Raw genomic sequence first — 26,108 nt, 5'->3', positions numbered from 1 at the left:
AAGAGGCAGTCTCTTGATTTAAATAGCTTTCTGAAAGCCTCAACAGTTCTGAGAGCGGCAAGATGTTCCCCAAAGCGTGTTCCAGTCAGAATAGTCAGTAGAAAGATACGTACATGGTAGACAGAGACGAGGATGTAAATAAGTTAAAATGAGTAGTTTCAACCCTGGAGCAGCAAATCCATTTCCTCTTCTTGTATTTTGACTGATTTAGATGCCATCAAAATCATGTGCTTTTTTTTTTTCCCCCCAGAATGTAATTTGTTCAAAACTTTTCTGATTGTGGTTTCAAGTAGACCGATTCTTCCCAGAAAACACACTCCCAAGATTTTTTTCCCTTGTTGGAAGGAAGGGTGAACTTGGATTTCCTTTTGCTTACTTGCTGGTTTTCAAGCTCAACAACTTGAGAATTTACACTGACCTTTTCTGTTTCCTGAGAGATGTTCTGTACAGTGAAGCAGGCCCTTCTTCCCTGGGGTGTAGCGGTCCATTCCTTCCCAGGACCTCTCTAGCTGGGCCCTGAGGCCGGAGCGGCCCCTCCCCTGTGACGCCACACACCTTCAGGGCACTCGAGTGTGTGTTCCCTAGAATGCTCCTGCTGGTCACTGCAGTGGAAGTTAGCTGCAGACACTCCCTCACTTTTTCTGTTTTCCTTTTTTTTTTTTAAACTCATGCCATCAAGTTCAGCTTTCTCATTGTATCCTTTCAGTTATAGCAAATACTGTCTTATATTTATGCAGTCATCATTGTGGAGCCCTTACTCTATGTCAGGCATGGGGTTTTAAGAACTTAAGGTCACGACTCTTGCTTTGTTGAATATAGTATTGTATACAGAGTCCTTAAAAACCTAGCTAAAAAAATCTGGGTAAAGAAAGAGAAGTTGCTCAGTCATGCCCAACTCTTTGCAACCCCATGGACTGTACCCTACCAGGCTCCTCCGTCCATGGGATTTTCCAGGCAAGAGTGCTGGAGTGGGTTGCCATTTCCTCCTCCAGGGGATCTTCCTGACCCAGGGATTGAACCTGGGTCTCCTGCATTGCAGGCAGATGCTTTACCTTCTGAGCCACCAGGGAAGCCCCAAAAAAATCTGGGTAGGAAAATAAAAGTTGTAGGTGCTGGAAATTCTTTTACCTTCAAAAACCCTGGTTTGAATGAATGCAGGGACTTTCTGCGGAAGGCTCTGTATGAGTGCCAGTTAACTCTTATAAAAGACAGCTTTTATTATCTTATGATTCCAGCCCAAGAAAATATATAGTTGCAATTGCCTATGGAATAAAATTTATTTTCTATAGTTTCTGTGGCTCTTTAAAATCTGATGAATGAATTGATGCAACCTTACATCCCTTCTTTTATGGAGTTATGTTCCTTTCCTCCTCTGATTCTCACTAGTGGGCCATGTGTTGAAGAATATCCAGTCAAATGAGAAACAAAGGCTGATTTATTATCCTGGGCAGACCTCACCCGCTGACTATGTAGGACAGTGTGGCCTGAGTTTGATGTTGAAATAGGAGCTTCCTATTTCCCGTAAGTCTGGACCTGTGTACGCAGGCCCTGCAAATAAAGAGCAAGACAAACCCAAATTTGTTAGTGAAAATAGTTGTATTTGCATAATTTCTTTACTTGTAAGAATTCATATAATTTTCACAGTAACGCTGTGAGATAGTTATAACAATCACCTACATTTTTATATGCAAAAATTGAAGCACAGAGATATTAAGCAACTTGCCCAAGGATGTGTAAGTTCCTAAGGGACATCAATGGGACTGGAACCCACAGAGGCTGGCATCACGACCAACAAAGTCAGCCATTAGGATCACCTGCTTTTCCATGATGACTGCTAACCTTACTCCCCTAATTGTGTACACAACTGAGAGAGAAGGCGATTGCATGTTGTTCTTTAGAGCAGCGACCCCACCTACAGAGACCAGCCTGCTGAATGTGAAATGCTGAGCAGGCAGATCAGATAGGGCATCCTTGTTGGGAGGGGGTGAGTAGGATGTGTAGACGTGAGTGGAAAGAGCAATGGAAGTGTACACATCCCTTGGCAGTGGCAGTAATGGAGAAGACCTAAAGGCCCCGGGCTTCCCCAGGAAGATCCAGCAGGAGACCTCGGCCTTGTTTCTGCCCGTCTCTTCACACTACTACTTTGCTGTTTAGTTGCTAAGTCGTGCCCAACTCTTTGCGACCCCATGAACTGTAGCCCACGAGGCTGCTCTGTCCATGGAATTTCTCAGGCAAGCATACTGGAGTGGGTTGCCATTTCCTTCTCCAGGGGATCTTCCCTACCCAGGGATCAAACCCAAGTCAGCTGCTTGGCAGGTGGATTCTTTAGCAGTGAGCCATCTTGGAAGCCCCCTTTTCACATTTCCTCTTCCCATATTCAGTACCATCCTTCTTTCTGAATGCTTAGGGACTAGTCTTCAGGGACTTAGCCTTGGGGAGTGACTCATTAATATCTTGATGTTTGTTCAGTGATCTCCTATAGCATTTACTGTCTTCATCTGTAGTAAGTATTTTCTCATAGGCCAAAATCAGGATGAGTAGTCTGATATACAGGAGGAACTGTCTCAAATGTCTAGTAATCTGAAAAAATGTTGATGTTTGCCATTTCATACAGCTTATGATATACCTTACACTGTTATTTGGGCTTCCCAGGTGGCTCAGTGGTAAAGAATCTGTCAGCCAATCCAGTAGACACAGGTTCAATCCCTGGGTCAGGAAGATCCCCTGGAGAAGGAAATGGCAACCCACTCTAGCATTCTTGCCTGGAAAATCCCATGGATGGAGGAGCCTGGCATGGTGCAGTCCATGGGGCCACAAAGAGTCGGACACAAATGAGCAACTGAACACATACACACACACATTTAATCTTACATTGTTATTCAGTTGTTGTATGAGTGTGTAATTTAGCTCTATAGCTAAATAATAATGTCCTCATGGCCAGAAAGTGTTATGTATGTCTGTGTAACACACCAGCATGATCCTTTCTAAAATAAGATGGTTGATAAATATTTAATAGATATCTTCCTCCCTCCTTCTGTGTCTTTTCCCCTCTCTCTTTCCTTTCCTTTTTGTAGCACTTGCTGTCTCTTGGGCTATTGATATAAACATTAGAAATGAGGATACAAATAGTTAGGGCAGCAGATAGGAATATTATAAAGTTCAGGGGTAAAACTGTGTAGACTTGATGATTTGGGGAAATTTATTTTCTGGACACACACATTCTCTTTTGAGATTCCAGCCCATCTATTTCTCTTTCCCATGTGGTCCATCCTTTAGTGGTGAGTTGGCTCAGCAGAATAGACCTCTGTGTCCAAGTCCAGGGTTTTGGACTCGTATGACCCAGCTAGCTTTGCCATGTGTACAGCTTTCACAACAGAGAATAGGAAGTAGTGTGTGTGGTTGAATATGGGTTCATTACTACCCCTGGGCCTCCAGGGTAGGGCACACGCCCAGGTGGATTGGGGATGATTGGTCATGCTTCTTTAAGCCTATTTCCTTATCTGTAAAAGGGGAATAAATCACAGTGGTATTATGAGAATTAAATGAGAACATACAGAAGGAATCTTAGTACAATGCCTGGTATATGTTAAGCACTGAATAGATGTTGGCTATTCTTATGCCCACATATGCAGACATGAACATCATATGCTGCTCAGGTTAAAGAAGCTCCCCTGAGAGCGTAAGGTCCCAGAGGGGAGGAATATTCAGCTGCTTATAATTTCCAGTTATAGTATCACAATTGGGGCTGCTTAATTGCTGTAACTGTGGTGCAAGAATTGTTTCAGTAGCTGATTATCACGCCTGTCAGATGCAACCTGGTGTCAACCTTGGCCAACGCGGAACAAAGATCCCTAAAGAAAAATCTAAAAACAAGTTAAAAAATCCCCAAAGTGTTCATATCTGTTGTCCACACTTGAGAGTCTTAACTCAAAATTCAAATGAAAAATTTTATGTACCATAAATAGTATGAGGAATGGCAGAAAACCTTCTAAGTGTTTCAAAAATATGCGAATATGTTTATATAAACTGTAGTGTGTCCTCTCTGTGCAGTGCTATACAGGCTTTCATAAATGTTTACCATATTGTAAGTAACATGGAAACATATTTAGGTTATCATATAACTTGAAAAAACCTGGAGTAACTTTGCGGTACGCAGCATGAGGTCAACTATATTAAACTGGTTTTAGAAAATAGAATGGCTTGAAATACATCTAAATTTAACAGTGGTTGTCTTTGGGTGATGTTGGGATTTTCGATAAATTTCCCCCTCTAATTTTGCTTCTTTGTGTTTTCTATATTTATATGATTTATGTGATTATTTTCATAGGGAAAAAGTACATTTTACAAGAGATAAATAATTTACATAGGTGGTAGACAAAAGCCATGGAATTTTCTTGTGTTTTCACAATGAAAAAAAAAAAATCAAATGCAGAAGGCACAGACCTGAATTGTTTGTTACGTCTTCCTTAAAGAGAAATAAGAGTGTGGCATAAACTAAATTAAAGACACTGTGATTTGGAGAATTTGAGAGGGGTTTAGCTTTTTGAGGACTTTTGGAGAAGCAAAAAAAAAAAAAAAAGCCCTAGCTTATGCACACGTGCATGTGTGAATTTTCTTTTCCAGGACTGAAGTTTGATATTCTTAGCCATTCTGATTGTGGAGATTTGAGACTGTCATTTTCTTTTAAATGTCTGACAGCTATAAGCTTTCAGCTATCAGCAAATGAGGTGAAAATGTATTTTTAATATTAAAAGTCTTTTTTGGGGGCAAAGCAGCCCAGCAGAACCATCATTAATAGTTCATATTCAGACAAGATTTTAAGCTCCTTTCCTAATCCTGCTTCTTTGGTATTTAATAGCCAGACATAGCCACCAGATGTGCTCCAAGTCCTTTTATTTACATAAATGTTTCCAGCAATTCGTGATACATTTTTCTACTTAAAAATAAGTGCCTACCATATAGCCCTCTTTCTCACATTGTGATGCTTTGGCATTATTTGTTTTGTTTTAGAGCAGGAAAATGTCTATTTGACCCCAGGTATTTTTCAAATTTTACCATTCATAGGACTTTTTATATTTATGTCTTTAAAATGTATATGCCATTATGACTAATTTGAAAAATGCATTAAGTGTGTGAATTAGAAGATAATAGTTACTAAGAACTAACTACCGTTAACATTTTGGTTTTTTTCCTTCCATTTATTCTCATTAATGTATGTGTGTATGCTCAGTTACTAAGTCATGTCCGACTCTTTGCAACCCCATGGACTGTGGCCCACATGCACCTGGACTGGAGTGGGTTGCCATTTCCTCTTCCGGGGATCTTTCCAACCCAGGGATCAAACATCTCCTGCATGGGCAGGCAGATTCCTGTGACTCCTGTATGGGTAGGCAGATTCTTCACCACTGAGTCACCTGGGAAGCCCATTTTCATTAATACTGTTTTGTAAATGCTCATTCTGTATTATCTAGCTTGCTTTGATTGGTTTTCCTATAAATGTTGATCTATGTAGAACTCATTCTATTAAACTGCTTATTCTTGGTTTACTACTATGTATGTAACTATCCTTTTATTGATAGATATTTAGATTGTTGTCTTTTCTGGCTCTTGAAATGGCATTACAATGAACATCTTTGTATGTGCTTTTTGAGTGTTTCTCTAGGAAGCAGAATTATTGGATGATGGATTTGCTCTTACGTTTTTTCATATAGTGTGCGTGGCACCCCACTCCAGCACTCTTGCCTGGAAAAATGGACGGAGGAGCCTGGTAGGCTGCAGTCCATAGGGTCGCTAAGAGTCGGACATGACTGAGCGACTTCCCTTTCAGTTTTCACTTTCATGCATTGGAGAAGGAAATGGCAACCCACTCCAGTGTTCTTGCCTGGAGAATCCCAGGGACGGGGGAGCCTGGTGGGCTGCCGTCTGTGGGGTCGCACAGAGTCGGACACGACTGAAGCGACTTAGCAGCAGCAGCAGCAGGCATTTTCAGTGTATTTCTTTATCCATTTACAGACATAAATATAAATAAATATATATTACATATACTTTTTCTTTTAGGGTAAATAGTTGCATCCCACCAGTCTAAATCTTGCTTTTTTAACTTATAGACTTTCTCTCCCCAATCAGTGGAAATGTTACAGTGTCACTGAACTTCTATAATAGATCCTCAGATACCTGGAGATATGACCATGAATTTGCCTTCTAGCAACATTTTGTGAAAGTGTTAGTTGCTCAGTTGTATCTGACTCTTTGTGGCCCCATGGACTGTAGCCTGCCAGGCTCCTCTGTCCATGGAATTCTCCAGACAAGAATACTGGAGTGGCAGCTTGCTCCTTGCAAAGTCTGGATCATGTAGGTCATGTGGTCTCAGAAAGTGGGAACTAACAATTCTAGTAACTGGAGCTTATCTCATGCACCCTTGTCCTGCTCTTTGCAATTGCCCAGCCCCTGGAAACCTGCTTAATCATGCCTGTCCATGTAAAGTTCAGGCAACCCCTTCCCCATCTTGACTACTTTTCGCGCATGAGTGAAACCCCTTAGTTTAAACCAGCCTATTAGCAGCTAGTGTTGCCTTCTATAGACTGTCTATAAAAACTCTGTACGCCCTTTATTTGGGGCTCAGAGCTTAGAGTGTTAACTCCTCCGGGCCCGCCAGCATAATAAACCTGAGTTTTCCAACTCAAAAAAAAAGAATACTAGAGTGGGGTGCCATTCCCTTCTCCAGGGGATCTTCCCAACCCAGGGATTAAACCCGGGTCTTCTGCACTGCAGGCAGATTCTTTACCGTATGAACCACCAGGGAAGCCCGGCAACATTTTCAGTTCAGTTCAGTTAGGTCGCTCAGTCATGTCCGACTCTTTGCGACCCCATGAACCGCAGCACACCAGGCCTCCCTGTCCATCACCAGCTCCCAGAATTCACCCAAACTCATGTCCATCGAGTCAGTGATGCCATCCAGCCATCTCATCCTCTGTTGTCCCCTTCTCCTCCTGCCCCCAGTCCTTCTCAGCATCAGGGTCTTTACCAATGAGTCAACTCTTCACATCCGGTGGCCAAAGTATTGGAGTTTCAGCTTTAGCATCAGTCCTTCCAAAGAACACCCAGGACTGATCTCCTTTAGAATGGGCTGGTTGGATCTCCTTGCAGTCCAAGGGACTCTCAAGAGTCTTCTCCAACACCGCAGTTCAAAAGCATCAATTCTTTGGCGCTCAGCTTTCTTTATTGTCCAACTCTCACATCCATACATGACCACTGGATAAACCATAGCCTTGACTAAATGGACCTTTGTTGGCAAAGTAATGTCTCTGCTTTTCAATATGCTGTCTAGGTTGGTCATAACTTTGCTTCCAAGGAGTAAGCATCTTTTAATTTTATGGCTTCAGTCACCATCTGCAGTGACTTTGGAGCCCCCCAAAATAAAGTCAGGCACTGTTCCCACTGTTTCCCCATCTATTTGCCATGAAGTGATGTGACTGGATGCCATGATCTTAGTTTTCTGAATGTTGAGCTTTAAGCCAACTTTTTCACTCTCCTCTTTCACTGCAACATTTTAAAAAACTTCAAAAAAAGTTCAGTCACTCAGTCATGTCTGACTCTTTGTGACCCCATGGACTGCAAGCATGCCAGGCTTCCCTGTCCATCTCCAACACCTGGAGCTTGCTCAAACTCATGTCCATTGAGTCGGTGATGCCATCCAGCCATCTCATCCTCTGTTGTCCCTTCTCCTCCTGCCTTCAATCTTTCCCAGCATCAGGGTCTTTTCCAATGAGTCGGTTCTTCAAAATTTTGTTATTATTTCAAACTTTAGTAAAATTGCAAAAGTAGTACAATGAAGTCCTGTATGTCTTCTACCCAGATTCACTGCTGCTGCTGCTGCTAAGTCGCTTCAGTCGTGTCCGACTCTGTGCGACCCCACAGACGGCAGCCCACCAGGCTCCCCCGTCCCTGGGATTCTCCAGGCAAGAACACTGGAGTGGGTTGCCATTTCCTTCTCCAGTGCATTAAAGTGAAAAGTGAAAGTGAAGTCACTCAGTTGTGTCCGACTTTTCTAGATCCCATGGACTGCAGCCCACCAGCCTCCTCCGTCCATGGGATTTTCCAGGCAAGAGTACTGGAGTGGGGTGCCATTGCCTTCTCCACATATTGTTTATTCACCTGTTGAAAGACACTGGGGATTTTCCTTGGCGTGGCGGGGCACCAGCCAGATTCCCCTTCAGAGAAAGTTGCTGCCTTGCTACAGGGGGTCAGTCAGCAGACAGCCTCTAGCTGTCAGCTCCTTCAGCGTCTGCCGCAGCTGCAGAGATCTTCCTTGTCCAAGAGGGTACCTTTCCTGAAGCAGCCCACTTTGAGTGACTGAGTGAGGCAGCGGTATAAAGATCTAGCCATTTCAGCCTGGGTTGAGACAACTCTGACACACAATTTTAACTTTTTTACCTCCAGGCATCCACCACAGTTGCCCCAGCAGCCCTCTGTCAGCCTCTGTCAATGGCTGTATGGGGGATTCTGTACAGCCCAGTGAAGGAAAAAGGGACAAACCCAAGCTTGGCCTGGGGATGGGTCACTTCAAAATGGCCTTGAAAGACTGTGATAAGGAGAAATTCCCCCAGTGGGTGGACTAGCAGATCATGCCCCTGGCCACCCATTTTGTGTTGGAAGAGAAGTGGTCTGAGGCTCAAATGCACATAGGCTTATAGAGGTGGTGAATGTTCTGGCTGGCATCAAAGACCTGGAAGGAAAAAGATTAGAAGTTTGGGGGTAGCAAAGCCTGAGGAGAAGCATGTGGATGGACAAAATAGGAATGGGCCCCAAATGGGATCATCTCTGCAGCATTCACTAGAGAGATTTAAAGACTAGGTTCTATTATTTTCCTCTGAAGAGTGTTCATTTCTTATTCTAGCAGGCAGTTTACTTGGCACTAAATGATCAGATTGACAGACCGACCAGGTCACTTTATTTCAGATAATCCCTGTCATTGATTACCCCAGTGCTGATACAATGAGCATATGAACAAAATGACAGTTGGGGCAAAAAAAGGTGGCTACTCATGGGCCCAGGAGCATAGGTTTATTCTTACAAAGGCTGATATAACTAATGTGCTAAATGCTCAGACTGACAGCAACAGAGACAACACTGAGCCTTCATATGGAACCAGTTTTCAAAGCGACTCGCTGTCTTCTGTGTGCAGGTCTACTACAGTGACTCTTTCTTGGAAACAGCGGTCTACAATCTGCAATTAGGTTTAGCCATTTACTTTTTTCTTTTCAATCGTTATGCTTTTCATTTCTAAAATTTCCATTTGGTCCTTTTTTGGAATTACATTTCTCTCCTGAGATTCCCCATCTGTGTTCTCATTATGCTTCTCTTTTCCTTTGTATACTCTTTCTAATAGCTGCTTTGAAGGTCTGTCTGCTAATTCTAACATCTGTGTTCTATTTTCTCATGATTATGGCCCTAGTTTTTCTGTTGTTTCTTTTCTGCTAGCCTTTTAGCATATACCAGACATTTGGATAATACATTTTAAAGATTCTGGATTATGTTGTTGTCCTTTGAAGAGTGTTCATTTTTGTTCTAACAGGTAGTTTACTGGGCAGACTCAGTTTCTAAACTCTGTCTTCCTGTGGCAGGTAGTAGCTGGAATCCTTGTTCAGTCCTTTCAGTCTCCTAGCTGTTATTTTTCAGAAGATTGCTTGAAATTTTTCCTGCTGTGCAAAGTTCAGAGGCTAGCTTGAAAATATTCTTACAGAGCATTATTAATTGCTCAGAGCATTTCAATTTAAATACCAAATTAAATTTTTCCCCTATTGTTGCATATTTTTATGGTTATTATTGATGCTTTAAACATTCTTGGACATAAGTCTTTGAAAGTATTTTTAATGATTTCATTAGTATCAGTTCAGTTCAGTCACTCAGTCGTGTCCGACTCTTTGCGACCCCATGAATCGCAGCATGCCAGGCCTCCCTGTCCATCACCAACTGCCGGAGTTCACTCAGACTCACGTCCATCGAGTCAGTGATGCCATCCAGCCATCTCATCCTCTGTTGTCCCCTTCTCCTCCTGCCCCCAATCCCTGCCAGTATCAGAGTCTTTCCAATGAGTCAACTCTTTGCATGAGGTGGCCAAAGTACTGGAGTTTCAGCTCTAGCGTCATAGATTCCTATATAAAAACAGAGGCTTAAAGTCTGTGGTACAAATTGCCAACCAACTTCACCATTTTAATATTAATCAACACATTATACTTCCTAACTCTGGATTTTATTATTAACAAAGTTACAATGTGAAAGGAACATTTTAATGTACTACTATGCTTTTTTTTCGTATTTTTACCTATTTGTATCATTTTATTATGTTTTTTGTTTGTGGACAAGTGAATATTTTGTTTCTTCTCCCACATTCCTACTAGGCTATTTGGCTTTTCCTTATCAATTTAGAAAACTTCTTTACTCATTAAATACATTCATTAATCTTTTACTATTATCCAGTTTTTGATTCATGAGCTATGCATTTGATCACTATTATTTGATTATTATTATTATTAGGGCTTCCATCTTTGAGGTTTGCTCAATGAATTAAGTGCTAGCAATTATTGTCAGTAGTTGGCACTTAAAAAGTCAAAGATAAAACATTTTTGTCAGTTTTGTTACGAACCCAGTGCTTCTGATTTAAAAACATCGATGCAGCAGTGGTTGCTTTTAGTTAATTTGGTAAGTGTAACTGGTGATTATCAATATACACCAGGCATAATGTCATAAAGGACTTCTTCAGTTCAGTCGCTCAGTCGTGTCTGACTTCTTAAAAGGCACTAATTATTTCTTTATTTAGACTTGTATTTTCTTTTACTCCCATTTGGTAAATTGCCATGCAATAAAAACTGAGATATTGAACAGCACAGTATGTCATACCTTAATGGTAGAATTCTAGAGTATGTTATAGCTACTAAAGGATTTTGATAATGTGGGATCTTAGAGGCCACCTTATTCTGTTTTCAGAGGACAGGAATCCCTTCTAAATACCACTGAGTGATGGCCAACTGGCATCAGCATCCCATCTCATTTTTAGAAAGATCTTTCAAATCTCTCTCTTGAACCATTGTTTCTATTTGTGCTTTATGGAGCTACACAGGATACATCTAAAATTGATCTCATTTATGTATATTTCCCCTGCCCATTTGTTTGGCATAACCATGGTCCCTCTTTGACAGAGCACCTCAGAAAATTTCCTTGTAGCAGCAGGGGAACTCTGACACTCAAGTCTGTGTGTTGAAGTATTCTCTGCTGCTGCTGCTGCTGCTAAGTCGCTTCAGTCGTTTTCAACTCTGTGCAACCCCATAGACGGCAGCCCACCAGGCTCCCCCGTCCCTGGGATTCTCCAGGCAAGAACACTGGAGTGGGTTGCCATTTCCTTCTCCAATGCATGAAAGTGAAAAGTGAAAGTGAAGTCACTCAGTCTTGTCCGACTCTTAGCAACCCCATGGACGGCAGCCCACCAGGCTCCTCCATCCATGGGATTCTCCAGGCAAGAGTACTGGAGTGGGGTGCCAACTCGGTGTTAACAGCATGCATTTTCATTGTACATACATTTTACACAAATGAGAATATGGTTGGCAAATGAGGAATAATTCAGACCAATGATTGTAATGAGAAGGTGATGAAGATGACATGAAGTAAAAAGGTTTTTTGGAGGTTTCGTATGAATTTAGAGATTCTAGATTAGTTCAGGAGAGGCTGGGATAGAATGGACATTGCAATGGTGATAAAGTTTAGTTGGCTTGCTGTAAGAGAAGGCTGTAACGATGGTTATGGTGGCTCTAGACAGACAGGAGTTAGATATCTCTCTCCAAAGATAAGATGGTAAGTAAACAGGAGGACTGGGGATGAGGTGAAACCAGTCAGAAAGATGGAATGTTATCAATAATAGCACATGTTGCTGTCTGGAGCGGTAGTACAAGAGAAAGACAGCACTGTGTGAAAATGTAACAATAACGGAGAAGAATTGTTGCCTTTTTCTGTGAGTCAAGGATGATGACTTAAGCCACCACGTGTCATGCATGCTTCCCTTTTCATAAATTTCAGTGTATCTGGTGATTTATGGGAGCTCAGATCCCTTGGTTCATGAAAGTTTCTCTGTTGCAGTTTTATATGATAACCTTTCAAAGATTTGAAGCACAACCAAATATATCAACTTGGTTTAGCCTTTCATAAAATGACAGATTTTCTGACCCCTTGGCACAATTAATTTGATTCACTTCTCTATGAAATTTGGAAGCCAGACATAATATATTTTCTTGTTGTGGTAGGAAACCACAGGTAGAAGGCAGTTAAACACTCACTCCTTGAGCTGCATCCAACGTTAAATTCTTGTCCATTAAAATATGTTTAATAAAAGGGTATATTCTGAGGCAATTCTTAAATGGTGATACTGGATTTTATGCATGTTAATACTCTGATTTACTCACAGTTTCAAATGTATAGTCTACGTGTTGGCTTCTTTTGGGGCAAATCATTCAGCAAACTCTTGCATGTCATTGAAACTGCAAAATACAACTCTTATCTAAGCCTTTGGGGAAATTAGAAATCTTTTCATCATGAGTATCAGCCAACTACAAAAATATCCATAAGAACAAAACAAACAATAAACAACCACCATAATAAAAACAGCATGACCTCTTCTTAATTACCAAGTACCCACTATGCTGGTTCATAATTTTAATACATCCTTTTTTTCTCCCCCCACCCACGTGCTTTTATCTGAGGAAAGCAGGGAGGGGAAACCTGAGGAGCACTCAGATTACCCAGTTTTGCAGAGCTGGAGCAAGTCCAGTGTCCGAGGCAGACTCGAGGTGACTGGCTTCCCAAGTGAGAGCTGGCAGTTCTACCGCTATAGTAACGACAAGACGTACTTCTTGCTTTTCGAGACACTTTGATGTGTGTTACTGCATTTGACCTTCACCTTCGTGAAGATCTTCACCTTCACCATTTGATCTTCAGGGTTGGTGGGAGAGGTGGCCTTGTCCTCACTTGGCCCAGGAACAAACTGAGCTTGATAGGAGCTTGCTAGAGCTCACACTGAGTCATCCGAGACGGGACAGAATCCCAGTGTCCTGCTTTCCAGCCTGGGGAGCCTGCTGCTGGACCACACTGCTGGTTCAGATGCGCAGAAGTCTGTGAAGTTGCCTGTGCTGAAGCGAAAATGCCGATGGCAAGACCTCTGAATCTCAAAGTTGAAAAGAAAGTGAACCAATAGGGAGGGAAAGCCTTCAGCATCTTGGATCTTTGTTCACACTTGGTAGTAGCTGAGAGATTTGACATGTGTTTTAACAACAAAAAAATGAGCTTCAGCCTATAACCATGATATGAAAAGATGGTGTCTATGAAGTAGTTGGAAAATTCAGTCTCCTTTAATATACACAGTCTTCTTTGAAGCTGAAAGTATGAGATCAAACTGTGGTTAAGAAATGATCTCACTATATGAACACCGTCCCTGAGGCAGGAGAGAGAAATGTTTTCTATTCTAGATACCAGTAGGGCTGGGTCCCAGATACAATGCTTTAGACGTTTCTTCAGGGTGTACCCCGTTGGCTGGCACGATGGTGAGCAGATGCAGTGGGCAGAGAAGTCTCTTGCAAGTAACATTTCACATGAGATTGGGCATGTTCAGGTATGGCCATAGATGCAAGTAACATTTCAATGGCAAGAAATACAAAAGAGTAGGCATGCTAGGAGGAGGAGGGAAGGGAATGGTATCAAAAACATGAAGTAGCTCCCATTTTAAATGCTCACCTGTTATTCTCATCTCCCTCTCACACGCTGCCAGGGCAGTGGCAGTAAACCTGATTTAGAGCAATCTGTGCCTCTAGGGCTCAGGGATGGGATTCCTTTCTCTTATGGAGGGCCAATCGTGTTCTGGGGACATTAATTGAAATTCCTGTGAATGTTAAAGATAGTTAGCAGTTTGGGTGAAGTTAAACCCCTGATGCAAAGAGCCAACTCATTGGAAAAGACCCTGATGCTAAGAAAGATTGAGGGCAGGAGGAGAAGGGGATGACAGAGGATGCAATGGTTGGATGGCACCACTGACTCAATGGACATGCTTTGAGCAAACTCTGGGAGATGGTGAGGGAAAGGGAAGCCTGGCGTGCTGCAGTCCATGGGGTCCCAAAGAGTTGGACTCGACTCAGCGACTGAACAGCAACAATAAACCCCTGGGAGTGAAAATTAGTATAGGGGGCAGAGCAAGCTCAGTTTTGTCAATGTATCCAGTGTTTAAAATGTGTTTCATTCCCACTCTACAAGCAGTTACAGAAGGGAGAAAAGAGGGGAAAAGGGAGAAGGAAGAAGATGTAATGAAGCATAGCAAGATTAACATGAGCTCAGGCTTTATTATTGCTTGGGAAACACACCCAGATTGGAGAATTGCTGTCCATGGTGTCCATCCATCTCCACATCCAGGAATGCTTGGAGTCTCCCTGCTGACAGGGGTGGATGGTCATAGCAACATGTAGGGCTGCTGTGGGAGGAATATGCTCTGGGCTGCAGAGGGCCACTCAGCAGTATTATTCACGTTCCTGGAGACTAGGAAGGCCAGACCCCAAGGCCCAGGTCGGGGTGGAGAGCTCTGCCTGGCTTTAGAGCCATGCTGTGGTCCCAGAGGCACTGCCATGCCAGACTGCTGTATTCTCATGATCACCATCCCCAGGTGTGCAAGTCACCAAGTTGGGAACTTTGGAATGCACCCATTTTATCCCATCCATTGTCTGACTCGCAAGGTCAGAAATGTGGTTCTGGAGAGGGGACCATAGCTAGTTCCTGTAGGTCCTCCCACCCCTCCTAGACAGGGACCGAGTGTAGGAAGAGGATTTGAGGAGAATCTTCTTCCTCAGAGGCTGCAGAGAGGGTTGGTTTTAGTTCTTTTACTCTATAACTGAAAATTTTCACTAACATATGTGATAATTTAAAACCCTTAAGTGCCATCAAAATAATAATACATATGGTACTGCAGTTTGTTTAAAAGAGGTTATTTTTCTAACTGGTACTTTAAAGAACACCAATGGTGGTTTTTAATCTTTTTTGAACATCCCTGATTTGACTAACATCATTTACTTTTCTTGAGGGTATAAGTAGTATTATAAAGACCCGGTGGTGGTTTAGTTGCTAAGTCATGTCTGATTCATGTGATCCCATGGATTGTAGCTCGCCAGGCTCCTCTGTCCATGGGATTCTCCAGGCAAGAATACTGGAGTCGGTTGCCATTTCCTCCTCCAGGGGATCTTCCTGACCCAAGGACCTAATGCAAATTTCCTGCATTGCAGGCAGATTCTTTCCTGCTGAGCCAGCAGGGATAGTTTTGAAAATGGATAATATCTTTACTGTTGATTATATAGCTATATATGTTTACTGTTAATGACTCAATTTGAAAATGGAATGAGCATATTTTTGTTGGCTATATAGCTATAAGTGTTTATGTAAATGATCCAACCAATACAGAAATGTAGGAAGTGGAAGTGGCCCTATAATATTATTCCCCTGCAGTTGCCACGGTCATAGCCATAAACTTGTTTCTAACTTACAGAAGTCTAAGGACCAGAGTTTTAAATGAACTTGTGTTCTCATATTGGGTTACATTTGTTCTTTCTGCAAAAACACACAGTATAAACAGCAGCAAACCAATTATAATAAAAACCAAACAAATGGAAAATGAAAAGTCATATAAAGCTACAATACATACCAATAAAACCCTGAATATTTAAATTTCCTAGACCTGTTCATTATGTTGTCATTCTGGCATTTTGTAGTTACTATGGGTAAGTGGTAAGACCCTTTAGTGAATCTGCCAACCTGCAGTATCTGTACTTACTGCTTTTCTATTATGAAGAACATCATAATATTCTGTTTTCCTTTTTTTAATAAAAATATGTATTTAGTAGCTTTAGTGGTGTTTCTAAATCTTTTCTCTGGATGTCTACCTAGAGGTGATTATACAGTCATAAAATTGTCATATGTGGCTGTTTGAAGCAAATTTATTAGGTTGATTATACCTTATGTTTTCTTTATGATGATCATTTATTCACCAAACATTATTGAGGGATTTGGGTACAAAGGGACAAGTCCTACAGGGAAGAGAGACACATGTATGGACAGCTCTCCTGCTGTGTGACAAGAGTGTGCACGAGGTTACTGAAACACGGGAGTGTGTGCATGCGTGCACACTCAGTCGCCTCTGACTCTGCAACCCCATGGACTCACCAGGTTCCGTGGGGTTTTCCAGGCAAGAATACTGGAATGCATTGCCATTTTCTTCTCCAAGGGATTTTCCTGACCCAGGGGTTAAACCCACGTCTCTTGCATTGGCAGGTAGATTCTTTTACCACTGAGCCACAACTGACCCCACAGAGGAGAGAGGGACTCCTTTTTGCCAGAAGGTACCTGGGAAAGATTTAGTGCAATTGACGGTTCATGACATGAGTCTTGAAAGTTCAATAAGAATTTTAGGTAGGAGAGGGACTGGAGAGGAAGAACATCAAGACAGTGGTTTGCACTGAGAGAGAAGGGAATTAACATTTGTTAAGTACCTGCTGGGCGCCAGGCATTATTTGTCAGCTAGTCCGTCCTGTAAACCTGTCTTTGGCCTCATTGACTAGAGGAGACTTAGTCTCAGAAAGGTTAGTCTCCTGCTCCAAGGTCTCATAGGTTGTTACCACTTGAAGGAGTCAGGACTCACACCCAGGTCTGGTGATCCCAGAGACGTACTCTATCAGTAGCATGAGGCTGAGGAAAGAGCTTGTCTTCTTGGGGGAGTGGTGGGTTGATTGGCTGGAGTGTGGCATACTTAGGAGGAAAGAAGCAGAAATTAATTTCAAAATGGAGACTAAGGCCAGTTGGTAGGGTGTTAAGTTTGAGAATATGAATGAAGGTTTTTGTAAGTAGATGTGAAAGCTCAGGTTTATCTTTAAGGAAGAGAATTCCGGTCATCTTGTTTGGCCAGGAGGGAGCTGGGTAAGACTGTCAACAGCGTTGTATTAATAGATTTATCCTCACTACACTTAGCAGCACTACACTTAGATATGCAAATATTTTTTTTCCAAAATTTGAGCCAACTTTTTCATTAAGACCCCTCCATACTTAACAAGTGGAGGAAAAAGAAGCTGCTGAGAGTAGTAAATTTAGTTTGCTCCAATCATGTAAAAAGTTCAGTTCAGTTCAGTCACTCAGTCGTGTCTGACTCTTTGCAACTCCATGGACTGCAGCACACCAGGCCTCCCTGCTCATCACTAACTCCTGGAGTTTACTCAAACTCATGCCCATTGAGTCAGTGATGCCATCCAATGATCTCATCCTTTGTCGTCCTATACTCTTCCCGCCTTCAATCTTTCCCAGCATCAGGGTCTTTACTAATGAGTTAGCTCTTTGCATCAGGTGGCCAAAGTACTGGAGTTTCAGCTTCAACATCAGTCCTTCCAATGAATATTCAGGACTGATTTCCTTTAGGATGGACTGGTTGGATCTCCTTGCTGTCCAAGGGACTCTCAAGAGTCTTCTCCAACAACACAGTTTGAAAGCATCAGTTCTTCGGTACTCAGGTTTCTTTCTAGTTCAACTCTCACATCCATACATGACCACTGGAAAAACCATAGCCTTGACTAGATGGACCTTTGTTGGCAAAGTAATGTGTCTGCTTTTGAATATGCTTTCTAGGTTGGCCATAACTTTTCTTCCAAGGTGTAAGTGTCTTTTAATTTCATGGCTGCAGTCACCATCTGCAGTGATTTTGGAGCCCCCCAAAATCTCTCACTGTTTCCATTGTTTCCCCATCTATTTGCCTTGAAGTGATGGGACTGGATGCCATGGTCTTAGTTTTCTGAATGTTGAGCTTCAAGCCAACTTTTTCATCTCCTCTTTCACTTTCAAGAGGCTTAGTTCTTCACTTTCTGCATATCTGAGGTTATTGATATGGCATATCTGATAATACAACCTCAGATAAACACTTTCTGTGTCATCTGTGTATCTGAGGTTACTGATATTTCTCCCGGGAATCTTGATTCCAGCTTGTGCTCCATCCAGTGCAGCGTTTCTCATGATGTACTCTGCACATAAGTTAAATAAGCAGGGTGACAATATACAGCCTTGACGTCCTCCTTTTTCTATTTGGAACCAGTCTGTTGTTCCATGTCCAGTTCTAACTGTTGCTTCCTGACCTGCATACAGCCTTCTTAAGAGGTAGGTCAGGTGGTCTGGTATTCCCATCTCTTGAAGAATTTTCCACAGTTTGTTGTGATCCACACAGTCAAAGGCTTTGGCATAGTCAATAATGCAGAAATAGATGTTTTTCTGGAACTCTCTTGCTTTTCTGATGATCCAGCGGATGTTGGCAATTTGATCTCTGGTTCCTCTGCCTTTTCTAAAACCAGCTTGAACATATGGAAGTTCACAGTTCACATATTATTGAAGCCTGGCTTGGAGAATTTTGAGCATTACTTTACTAACATGTGAGATGAGTGAAATTGTGTGGTAGTTTGAGCATTCTTTGGCATTGCCTTTCTTTGAGATTAGAATGAAAACTGACTTTTTCCAGTCCTGTGGCCACTGCTGAGTTTTCCAAATTTGCTGGCATATTGAGTGCAGCTCTTTCATAGCATCGTCTTCCAGGATTTGAAATAGCTCAACTGGAATTCCATCACCTCCACTAGCTTTGTTTGTAGTGATGCTTCCTAAGGCCCACTTGACTTCACATTGCAGGATGTCTGGCTGTAGATGAGTGATCACACCATCGTGATTATCTGGGTCATGAAGATCTTTTTTGTATAGTTCTTCTGTGTATTCTTGCCACCTCTTCTTAATATCCTCTGCTTCTGTTAGGTCCATACCATTTCTGTCCTTTATTGTGGCCATCTTTGCATGAAATGTTCCCTTGGCATCTCTAATTTTCTTGAAGAGCTTTCTAGTCTTTCCCATTCTCTTGTTTTCCTCTATTTCTTTGCACTGATCACTGAGGAAGGCTTTTTTATCTCTCCCTGCTATTCTTTGGATCTCTGCATTCAAATGGGTATATCTTTCCTTTTCTTCTTTGCTTTTCACTTTTCTTCTTTTCACAGCTATTTGTAAGGCCTCCCCAGACAGCCATTTTGCTGTTTTGCATTTCTTTTTCTTGCGGATGGTCTTGCTCTCTGTCTCCTATACAGTGTCATGAACCTCCATCCATAGTTCATCAGGCCCTTTGTTTATCAGATCTGGTCCCTTAAATCTATTTCTCACTTCCACTGTATAATCATTAGGGATTTGATTTAGGTCATACCTGAAAGATCTAGTGGTTTTTCCTACTTTCTTCAATTTAAGGAAAAAGTGATTCATTCTTTCTTCTGTGCCTCCCTGAGAGAGTATCTCAGTTAGCGGGGCTCCCTCTCCTTGGGATTGCATGCGTGTTTATCAGACATTATGGGGTGGTCCTTGCTGGTGCTAACGGGGGTCTGGCATTTATTCTAGCTCTCTCTTTGGTCATCAGATGCTGAAGTGTGTGGCTGCTGCCTCCTGTGGTCCACACTCTCTCGGGTCAGCTGGGCTCAGGTGTCTGTTTTGTCCATGATAAACTGAATTCATATCAGAGCGAGACCAGAACACACAAAGAAGGCTTTTTGATGAATAGCTTAGCCTGAATAATTTGCAGGTACATGCAGAGACAGTGTTTTGATTATTTGTGGTCGAGCTAATTTGTTGAGTGAACTCCTGGAAATGCAATCTGTACTTTCAAAACTCCATCGTCGGCATGCCTGAGACACGGTCTAACCTTTGGATGTAGTTCTGCTGATATAATTACCTTGCTGTCTTTTAAAGGTGGCTTTTAATTGGGTTCCCAAGCAGCAGCTGCTGTTGAGGCGCTAGTTGCAGCCTTTCAATAACAGGTTCATTAAGTGTTTCCTCTTCCCGGACTGGGCATCTGGCCTTGGATAGTAGCCAGCTGTTGCTGAAATGCCATCACTTATAGGATTGCCCTTCAAACCACTGATTTGTTATTTTGTTGACTTGCAACTCCTATCCTCTTAAGTTTAACTGGAGCTTTATTGAATACAGTGCTAAACTCAATTCTTCCCCTTCTCAGTGGCCTTTTCATCAGGTTATTTCCCCCTAGCTCATAGCATTAGTTCTCTGGCTGGACAAGAGGTTTAAGAATTAAAGACAGCTTGTCATTTATGGGCTCAGGCCTGTCCGTAGGGTAGTGCAGTGGATTCTCTCACAGGCAAGTCTTCTGATGATTTATGCCCAGGTAACACGAGACGTCTCTTGGCCAGTTTTTGCCTTTTTTGTAAAATTGTGCTGAAAATTCTAGAGTTTTTAAGAATTTATCTCTAAGATTGTTGTCCTGAAGGATTTTTAAAATTATAGTATAAATGATTTATAATATTACATTGGTTTCAAGTGTAAAAAATAGTGAATCAGCATTATTATAGATTAAAAGCTTTTGTCCTGAGTATTTTTAATTTGTTTGAAGAAAATGAGAATGATCAATATGAATAAAGAGAAGTTTGCAGGGGCTGGTAAGATGGGACAACAGAAAGAACTTGGGTTTTTGTCTTTGGTTTTTAATCTCAGAGCAGCTGTGTGGGACTGGTCATTTTCAGGCCCCAGAAGGAAACTGTGGGCAGGCCCAGTGTATTTTCTGATCATTCTCATATAATAAAAAGTTTTCCAGTCATATTTCCTTCCCAGACTGTCTCAGCTTGGTAATTAAAACATAGCCTCAAACAGACTGATTCAAAGTGACATCTTCCCCGTCCCTGGCTCAGATTCTAGGTTCACTTTGTCAAATTCCACCCAAAGAAAACCTATTGGTAATTTTATTAGAATATATTGAAATTACAGATTAATTTGCTCTTTAGAGGTGATAAACTTATTTTCTTAGGTCCTTCGCCTGTTTATATTTCTTTGCTATTGCAAATGCTGTGTTAACAAAAATGTTACTTATTTGTTGATATTGTACCAAAGTGCAATACATTTTGTATATTGATTTTGCATCTAATAATTTTGAGGGATGCTCTTATTTTAATAGTGTTTCAATGGATTTTTAGTATAGACACTTAAACCATCTGTGCAAAATGATTTCCTCCCTTGCTTTCCATTTCTTTTTTCCTTTATTTTTCTATGTTGCCCTCCAGACAGAATTGGTAATTAGAAGTGGTGATAATTGCCATTTTTCTTATTCTTGATTTTAGAAGGGCTGCTTATAATAACTTACCATTAGGTGAAATGTTTGTAGTAAGTTTTCGGTAGAAATCCCTCATTAGGTTCAGAAACTTCACTTTCGAGTTTACAAAGAATTTTAATCATGTGTTTGTATAGCATTTTACCAAATACCTTTTCTGTATGTGAGGTATTGTAAGTTGAATCTTATAGAAGGGTATTAAGATGCAATGTATGGTATCTTCCAGGTGCAAAGTCATTGCCAAGTGGACTGGGAATGTTATTAAATTTTGAAATATGATTTACATAATGCTGATGTGTTTTATAAGCATATACTCTTTGTAGGGACGTATTGTCTTTTTATGCTATTATGCCTCAAAAATAAAACACAACTTTGTTTGTTTTTCTTTCCAGTATTACTTTACTGTTCTTTTTGGCCATGAAGGTCAGAAGCCACTAGAGCTGCGCTGTGAGGAGGAGCAGGATGGTAAAGAGTGGATGGAGGCCATTCACCAAGCCAGGTATGGGAGCCACTGGATTGTCTGGGTTTTGCATTGAGGTTTCACCATCGGTGCTAGTTTTGGGCGAACTTGCAATTCAAGTTGGATTTCCCCTTAGTACCTCCTCCTCAGTCGTGTGTGAGATGATTCTTTATGCTTTCTGTGGCTATATTCCAGCTGAAGATTAAAGGTAATAGATAAAGCAATAGTAATGATGATTACTGAACACAGGGTTTGGGCCTATGTGCCAGGCCCTGTTACAAGTGCCTCTCAATTAAGGAATCTGTTAAATGCTTGGATTCACTTATCCCCTCAACAATTTGTGAGACGCATGTCATGGTTAACCCCTCTTTTACAGATAAGGAAACCAAGACCTGGAAAGTTAGTTTGCTTGCCTGAGGCCTCACAGCTAGTGAGTGGCAGAGCTGGGGTACAGACCCAGCCAAGCCTCCACTTGGAAACCCTGCCCTGTGCAGCCTGGTTATCAAGAAAGGCAACACCAACTGCCATCTGGGGAGATAGAAGAGTGTGCTTTTGCTTCCTCCTAAGAAATACCAGCAAGGTAGACATGAGCACACTTGGCCTCAAGTGGGAATGGGAAATCCAAAAGAGACCCAAGCAGACCTGTCTCTTTTATTTTTCATATTCAGTTCCAAAGTCCTGTCCCTTTTTGCTTTGAATGGCCCTTGTGCTCACTGCTTTTTGCCTGTCCCCACTGTGACTCCCTGCTTGAAGTTTCAGGGCGAAACTCAGTCTGGGACACATGACTTTCTTTGCCGGACGTGACCCCCCTCCTTCACCTATAAGTCCATTCATGTCTGTGTCTGTCTCTACCACTCACTCCTGGACCCTTTCGCCCCAAGCCAGCGCTCACTGGCCCCTTTCTACAAATGACCGCAGTGCTTGCTTTTATTGCATGTGGAATATTTAACAACTTAGTACAATGTGGGTATTTTCCATATATTTCACACATGCGATTTCTGTTTCCTGAGCTGGACTTGTAGATAGCATGAGAGGAGGAGATGGGGACATATTCGTTTCTGAATGAAGCGCAGTGCTGATTATGTAGTAGGTCATCAGGAAATATTTTCACATTGATTATAAAGAATTTAAGGTGCTGTCCTGAGTGCTTATACGCTGTTCTTTGAACCCTGAAGGCTTTTTGCCCCCCTCCTCCCCTCTGTTCCCTTCCCTTTCCCTCCTGTCATCCCCTTCCCCTCTTCTTTCTTCAGCTGCTGTATAATGTTGACTACTTGCCCTGTGGCAGGCAGCATGCTAAGAGCTCTTCATACTCATCTTAAAAAGAAAAGTCCTCCCAGCTACCAGTAGGGTATTATTAACTCTGTTTTACAGATGAGAAGACAAAGGTTCATGATGATTAAGTATATTGGCCAAGGTGTGAAAAGCTGGTTAAACGGAAGAGGGAAGGGCTGGGACTCAAACTCAGGTCTCTTTGACTCCACAACCTTTAACCAATGTTCTATATTGTGTTACTCTTCGTTATTGTCTCTTTTTCTCTTCCTCTAATTCAAAGATGAAAGTGGCTAATGTCAGGTCAGGGTTGAGAGTAGATGTTATTTGCAAAAGATTTCAGTTCCTTTTCTTTCCTTCCCTCCAAAATATTTCTCTGAAATGCGCATGGTTGGTGACCAAATGCTGCTCTCCAAGGGGGACCCTGAGGCAGCTTGCTAACATCAGGATCCAGGCACACTGTTCAGCTGTCTTCACTCTCAGGGTCTCTATCTGATGGTTTTGCTCCAGACTTAAGGCTAATGCAGACTGACTCACTGTAGAAAGAAAGTCAGGTTTTCAAAGGTGGAAGAACTATCAAATTGGCAAGGTAGAACCCTTGGGTCATTTCCAGACACAGTCTTTGTGACCACTTCTGTTCCTTTCTACCTGGGAGTTAAAATGAAGTAAATAATTTAAAACACGTGTATTTGCCCTTTTTTTTTTTCTTTCCAGAAGAACGAAGTACCATTAGCAGCTTAAATTCCTTTGTAGTTGCCAAGCAAACATTGTGGTGAACCAAATAGAGTATGAATTACTTTAAAATGGTAAAATTTCAAGTAAGAGGTTTTTTTGGTATACCAAGAAAACTTTGTCATATATGTGGAAGTAGGTCAGTAGCTATTTGACATTGACTGCCATATGATCAATCCAGGGCTTACATGATTTTGTCAGGAAGCATAGATTTTAGAAACCGCTTTAATGGTTTAGTTAATCCAATGGTAAAATTTTTCTTCTCTTTTAGATGTGAAGATATGGTTATTAATTGACCATTTTTCTTGGTGTTCTGACTTTTGGTCCATTAGATTTGCTTTTTCTTTGATTTGAGGTCCAGGACTCCATTATTTGATGACTTCCTTTTAATTTGACTGCTTTACACCTGAGATCTTGTATTTGACTTTTTGCATTGAGATGCTTCTTAAATTTTTGCTTTCTAAATCACAGAAGATAATAACTTTTTCATTTACATTTCATTAAGTCAAGTTTTTGGTGTAAACTTGGGTCTGTGAAATTCATCCTGACTTTGTTTGTAAATGAGTAGAGACAGAAAGTTAATGAGGCTGGTTCAGAGGAAGAATTTGTCAGCCCTTTTTGCTTGGAATCGTGCTAATTAAACAACTGGTTGCTAACTAAACATTTCACCTTTAGAGGATAGCCTGATGGCATTACTTTGGTATTACTGCCTTTTTAATAGCAGATGCTCCATAATTGTGGTTTTATTGATCCCTCTTTTTAAGTATGAGCTTTTGATGAACTGATGAGTATTTTATCCTGAGACTAGTTCTTTTCTGAGCTACAGATCCTTCTGTAGGTACTACACAGAAACAGGGACTGCTCAGAATCCTTCTCTTGATCACTGCTCCTCTTTTCCTGGGGTGTTTATCAGTACTGGCCTGGGTGTTCTATCTTTGGGTGTCAGGAGAATCACATTCTTGAGGCTGGCTTTTGTACCTCCGGGCTGCATTGACTTGATTTGCTGTCAGAGGATCTTTAGGTCGTTTCCTGGTAGGTTCAGTTGCTTGTTTTCTTCCTTAGATCCGGCCCAGGAAGACATCTTTTTGGAAACTCATATTCTCATTTTGAAGCTTTTACCTTGTCCAGGAAGCTTGTTTTATAGTTTTGCTCAAAGTTGGTTACTATTACACTTCTAGAAATTGGCACATTTAAAATATCATTTCATTATGTATTACTGGCTTTGGTTCACGGGAAGGTGATATCAAGGCTTAGTTTTGTTTTTGTTGAGATGAGGTGAAGCCAGAGTATTTTAATAGTAATGAAGTCTGTACTTGTTCTAGAAATGGTTTGCTATTTAGATATGGAGCTTTGGACATTTCCAGTAACTTGATATTTCTTTGTTCTCTTGGCCCTATCTGTCCACCGTGGTTGATTCGGTTGTAGACATTGTTGTGGTTGTTGTTCAGTTGCTCGGTTGTATCCAACTCTTTGCAAGCGCATGGACTGCCACACGCCAGGCTTCCCTGTCCTTCACCAGCTCCTGGACCTTGCTCAAACTCATGTCCATTGAGTCAGTGATGCCATCCAACCAACTCATCCTCTGTTGTCCCCTTCTCCTCCTGCCTTCAATCTTTCCCACCATCAGGGTCTTTTCTAGAGTCAACTCTTCACATCAGGTGGCCAAACTATTAGAGTTTCAGCTTCGGCATCAGTCCTTCCAATGAATATTCAGGATTGATTTCCTTTAGGATTGACTGCTTTGATCTCCTTGCAGTCCCAGGGACTCTCAAGAGTCTTCTCCAACACCACAGTTCAAAAGCATCAATTCTTTAGCACTCAGTCTTCATTATGGTAGCCATTATGAGAATCAAAAGCATTGATCCAGTTGATTGTGGGTCTTTAAGAACTCATTGGCTGACATGACAATGTCTACAGCTCTTTTTCTCCGAGTGTCACCTGCTGGAGCCCTGAGCAAATGGAACCTCGGAAGTTAGAAGGTAGTCATGTCCTGGAAGAGGATCCAGTTGAACCTCTGAGGTACCAAGGCTTTTCCCATTCTGATCTAAGCATAAGACCTGAAGGACTTGGTTGATGGCAGCTGGGGAAAGAGGTAGGTGGAAAGTATTTCAGAGTTGTAGAGGGCTGACTTCAAAGAATCTTGTGCCCGCCTAGAAATGGACAGTGTTGGACCAGGGTGGCATCTAACATCTCTCTTGGATCCCTAGCTTGGATGGTGTCACTCCCTGAGAGGCGATATGATGACTGAGAGGAGGACTGTGGGGCAGGATGACAAGTGCTGGCCAGGAAGGGCTTCTGCAGGGAACTGTGGTGTATGAATGCCTGGAAGGGGCAGTAGGGAACCGGGCAATACTGATGGCTCTCCTTGCCCACTGGTATGCCAGGTATGGGAGAATGAGCATCAGGGGCTCCTAGAGAAGTCAGGTGTGTCCTGAGGGGAGAGCTGGCTCTGGGTTTTTA

General features: G+C 41.8%; 1 protein-coding gene across 2 annotated transcripts in view; it reads left to right on the top strand.

The window, feature by feature from the left end:
* The window catches only part of RASGRF2 (Ras protein specific guanine nucleotide releasing factor 2), a 253,030-nt gene that overhangs the window by 49,127 nt on the left and 177,795 nt on the right, over positions 1-26,108 (top strand). For both annotated transcript variants that reach the window (XM_018050061.1, XM_018050060.1), the window contains exon 2: positions 21,580-21,686. In XM_018050061.1, coding sequence (XP_017905550.1) covers positions 21,580-21,686 — 107 coding nt within the window. The remainder of the gene's footprint in view (positions 1-21,579; positions 21,687-26,108) is intronic.

Source organism: Capra hircus, chromosome 7 (assembly GCF_001704415.2).
Source record: "Capra hircus breed San Clemente chromosome 7, ASM170441v1, whole genome shotgun sequence".
NCBI classification, from domain to species: Eukaryota; Metazoa; Chordata; class Mammalia; order Artiodactyla; family Bovidae; genus Capra; species Capra hircus.
Note: the sequence above shows the minus strand (reverse complement) of the source record. Positions and strands in the feature narration are given on the sequence as shown.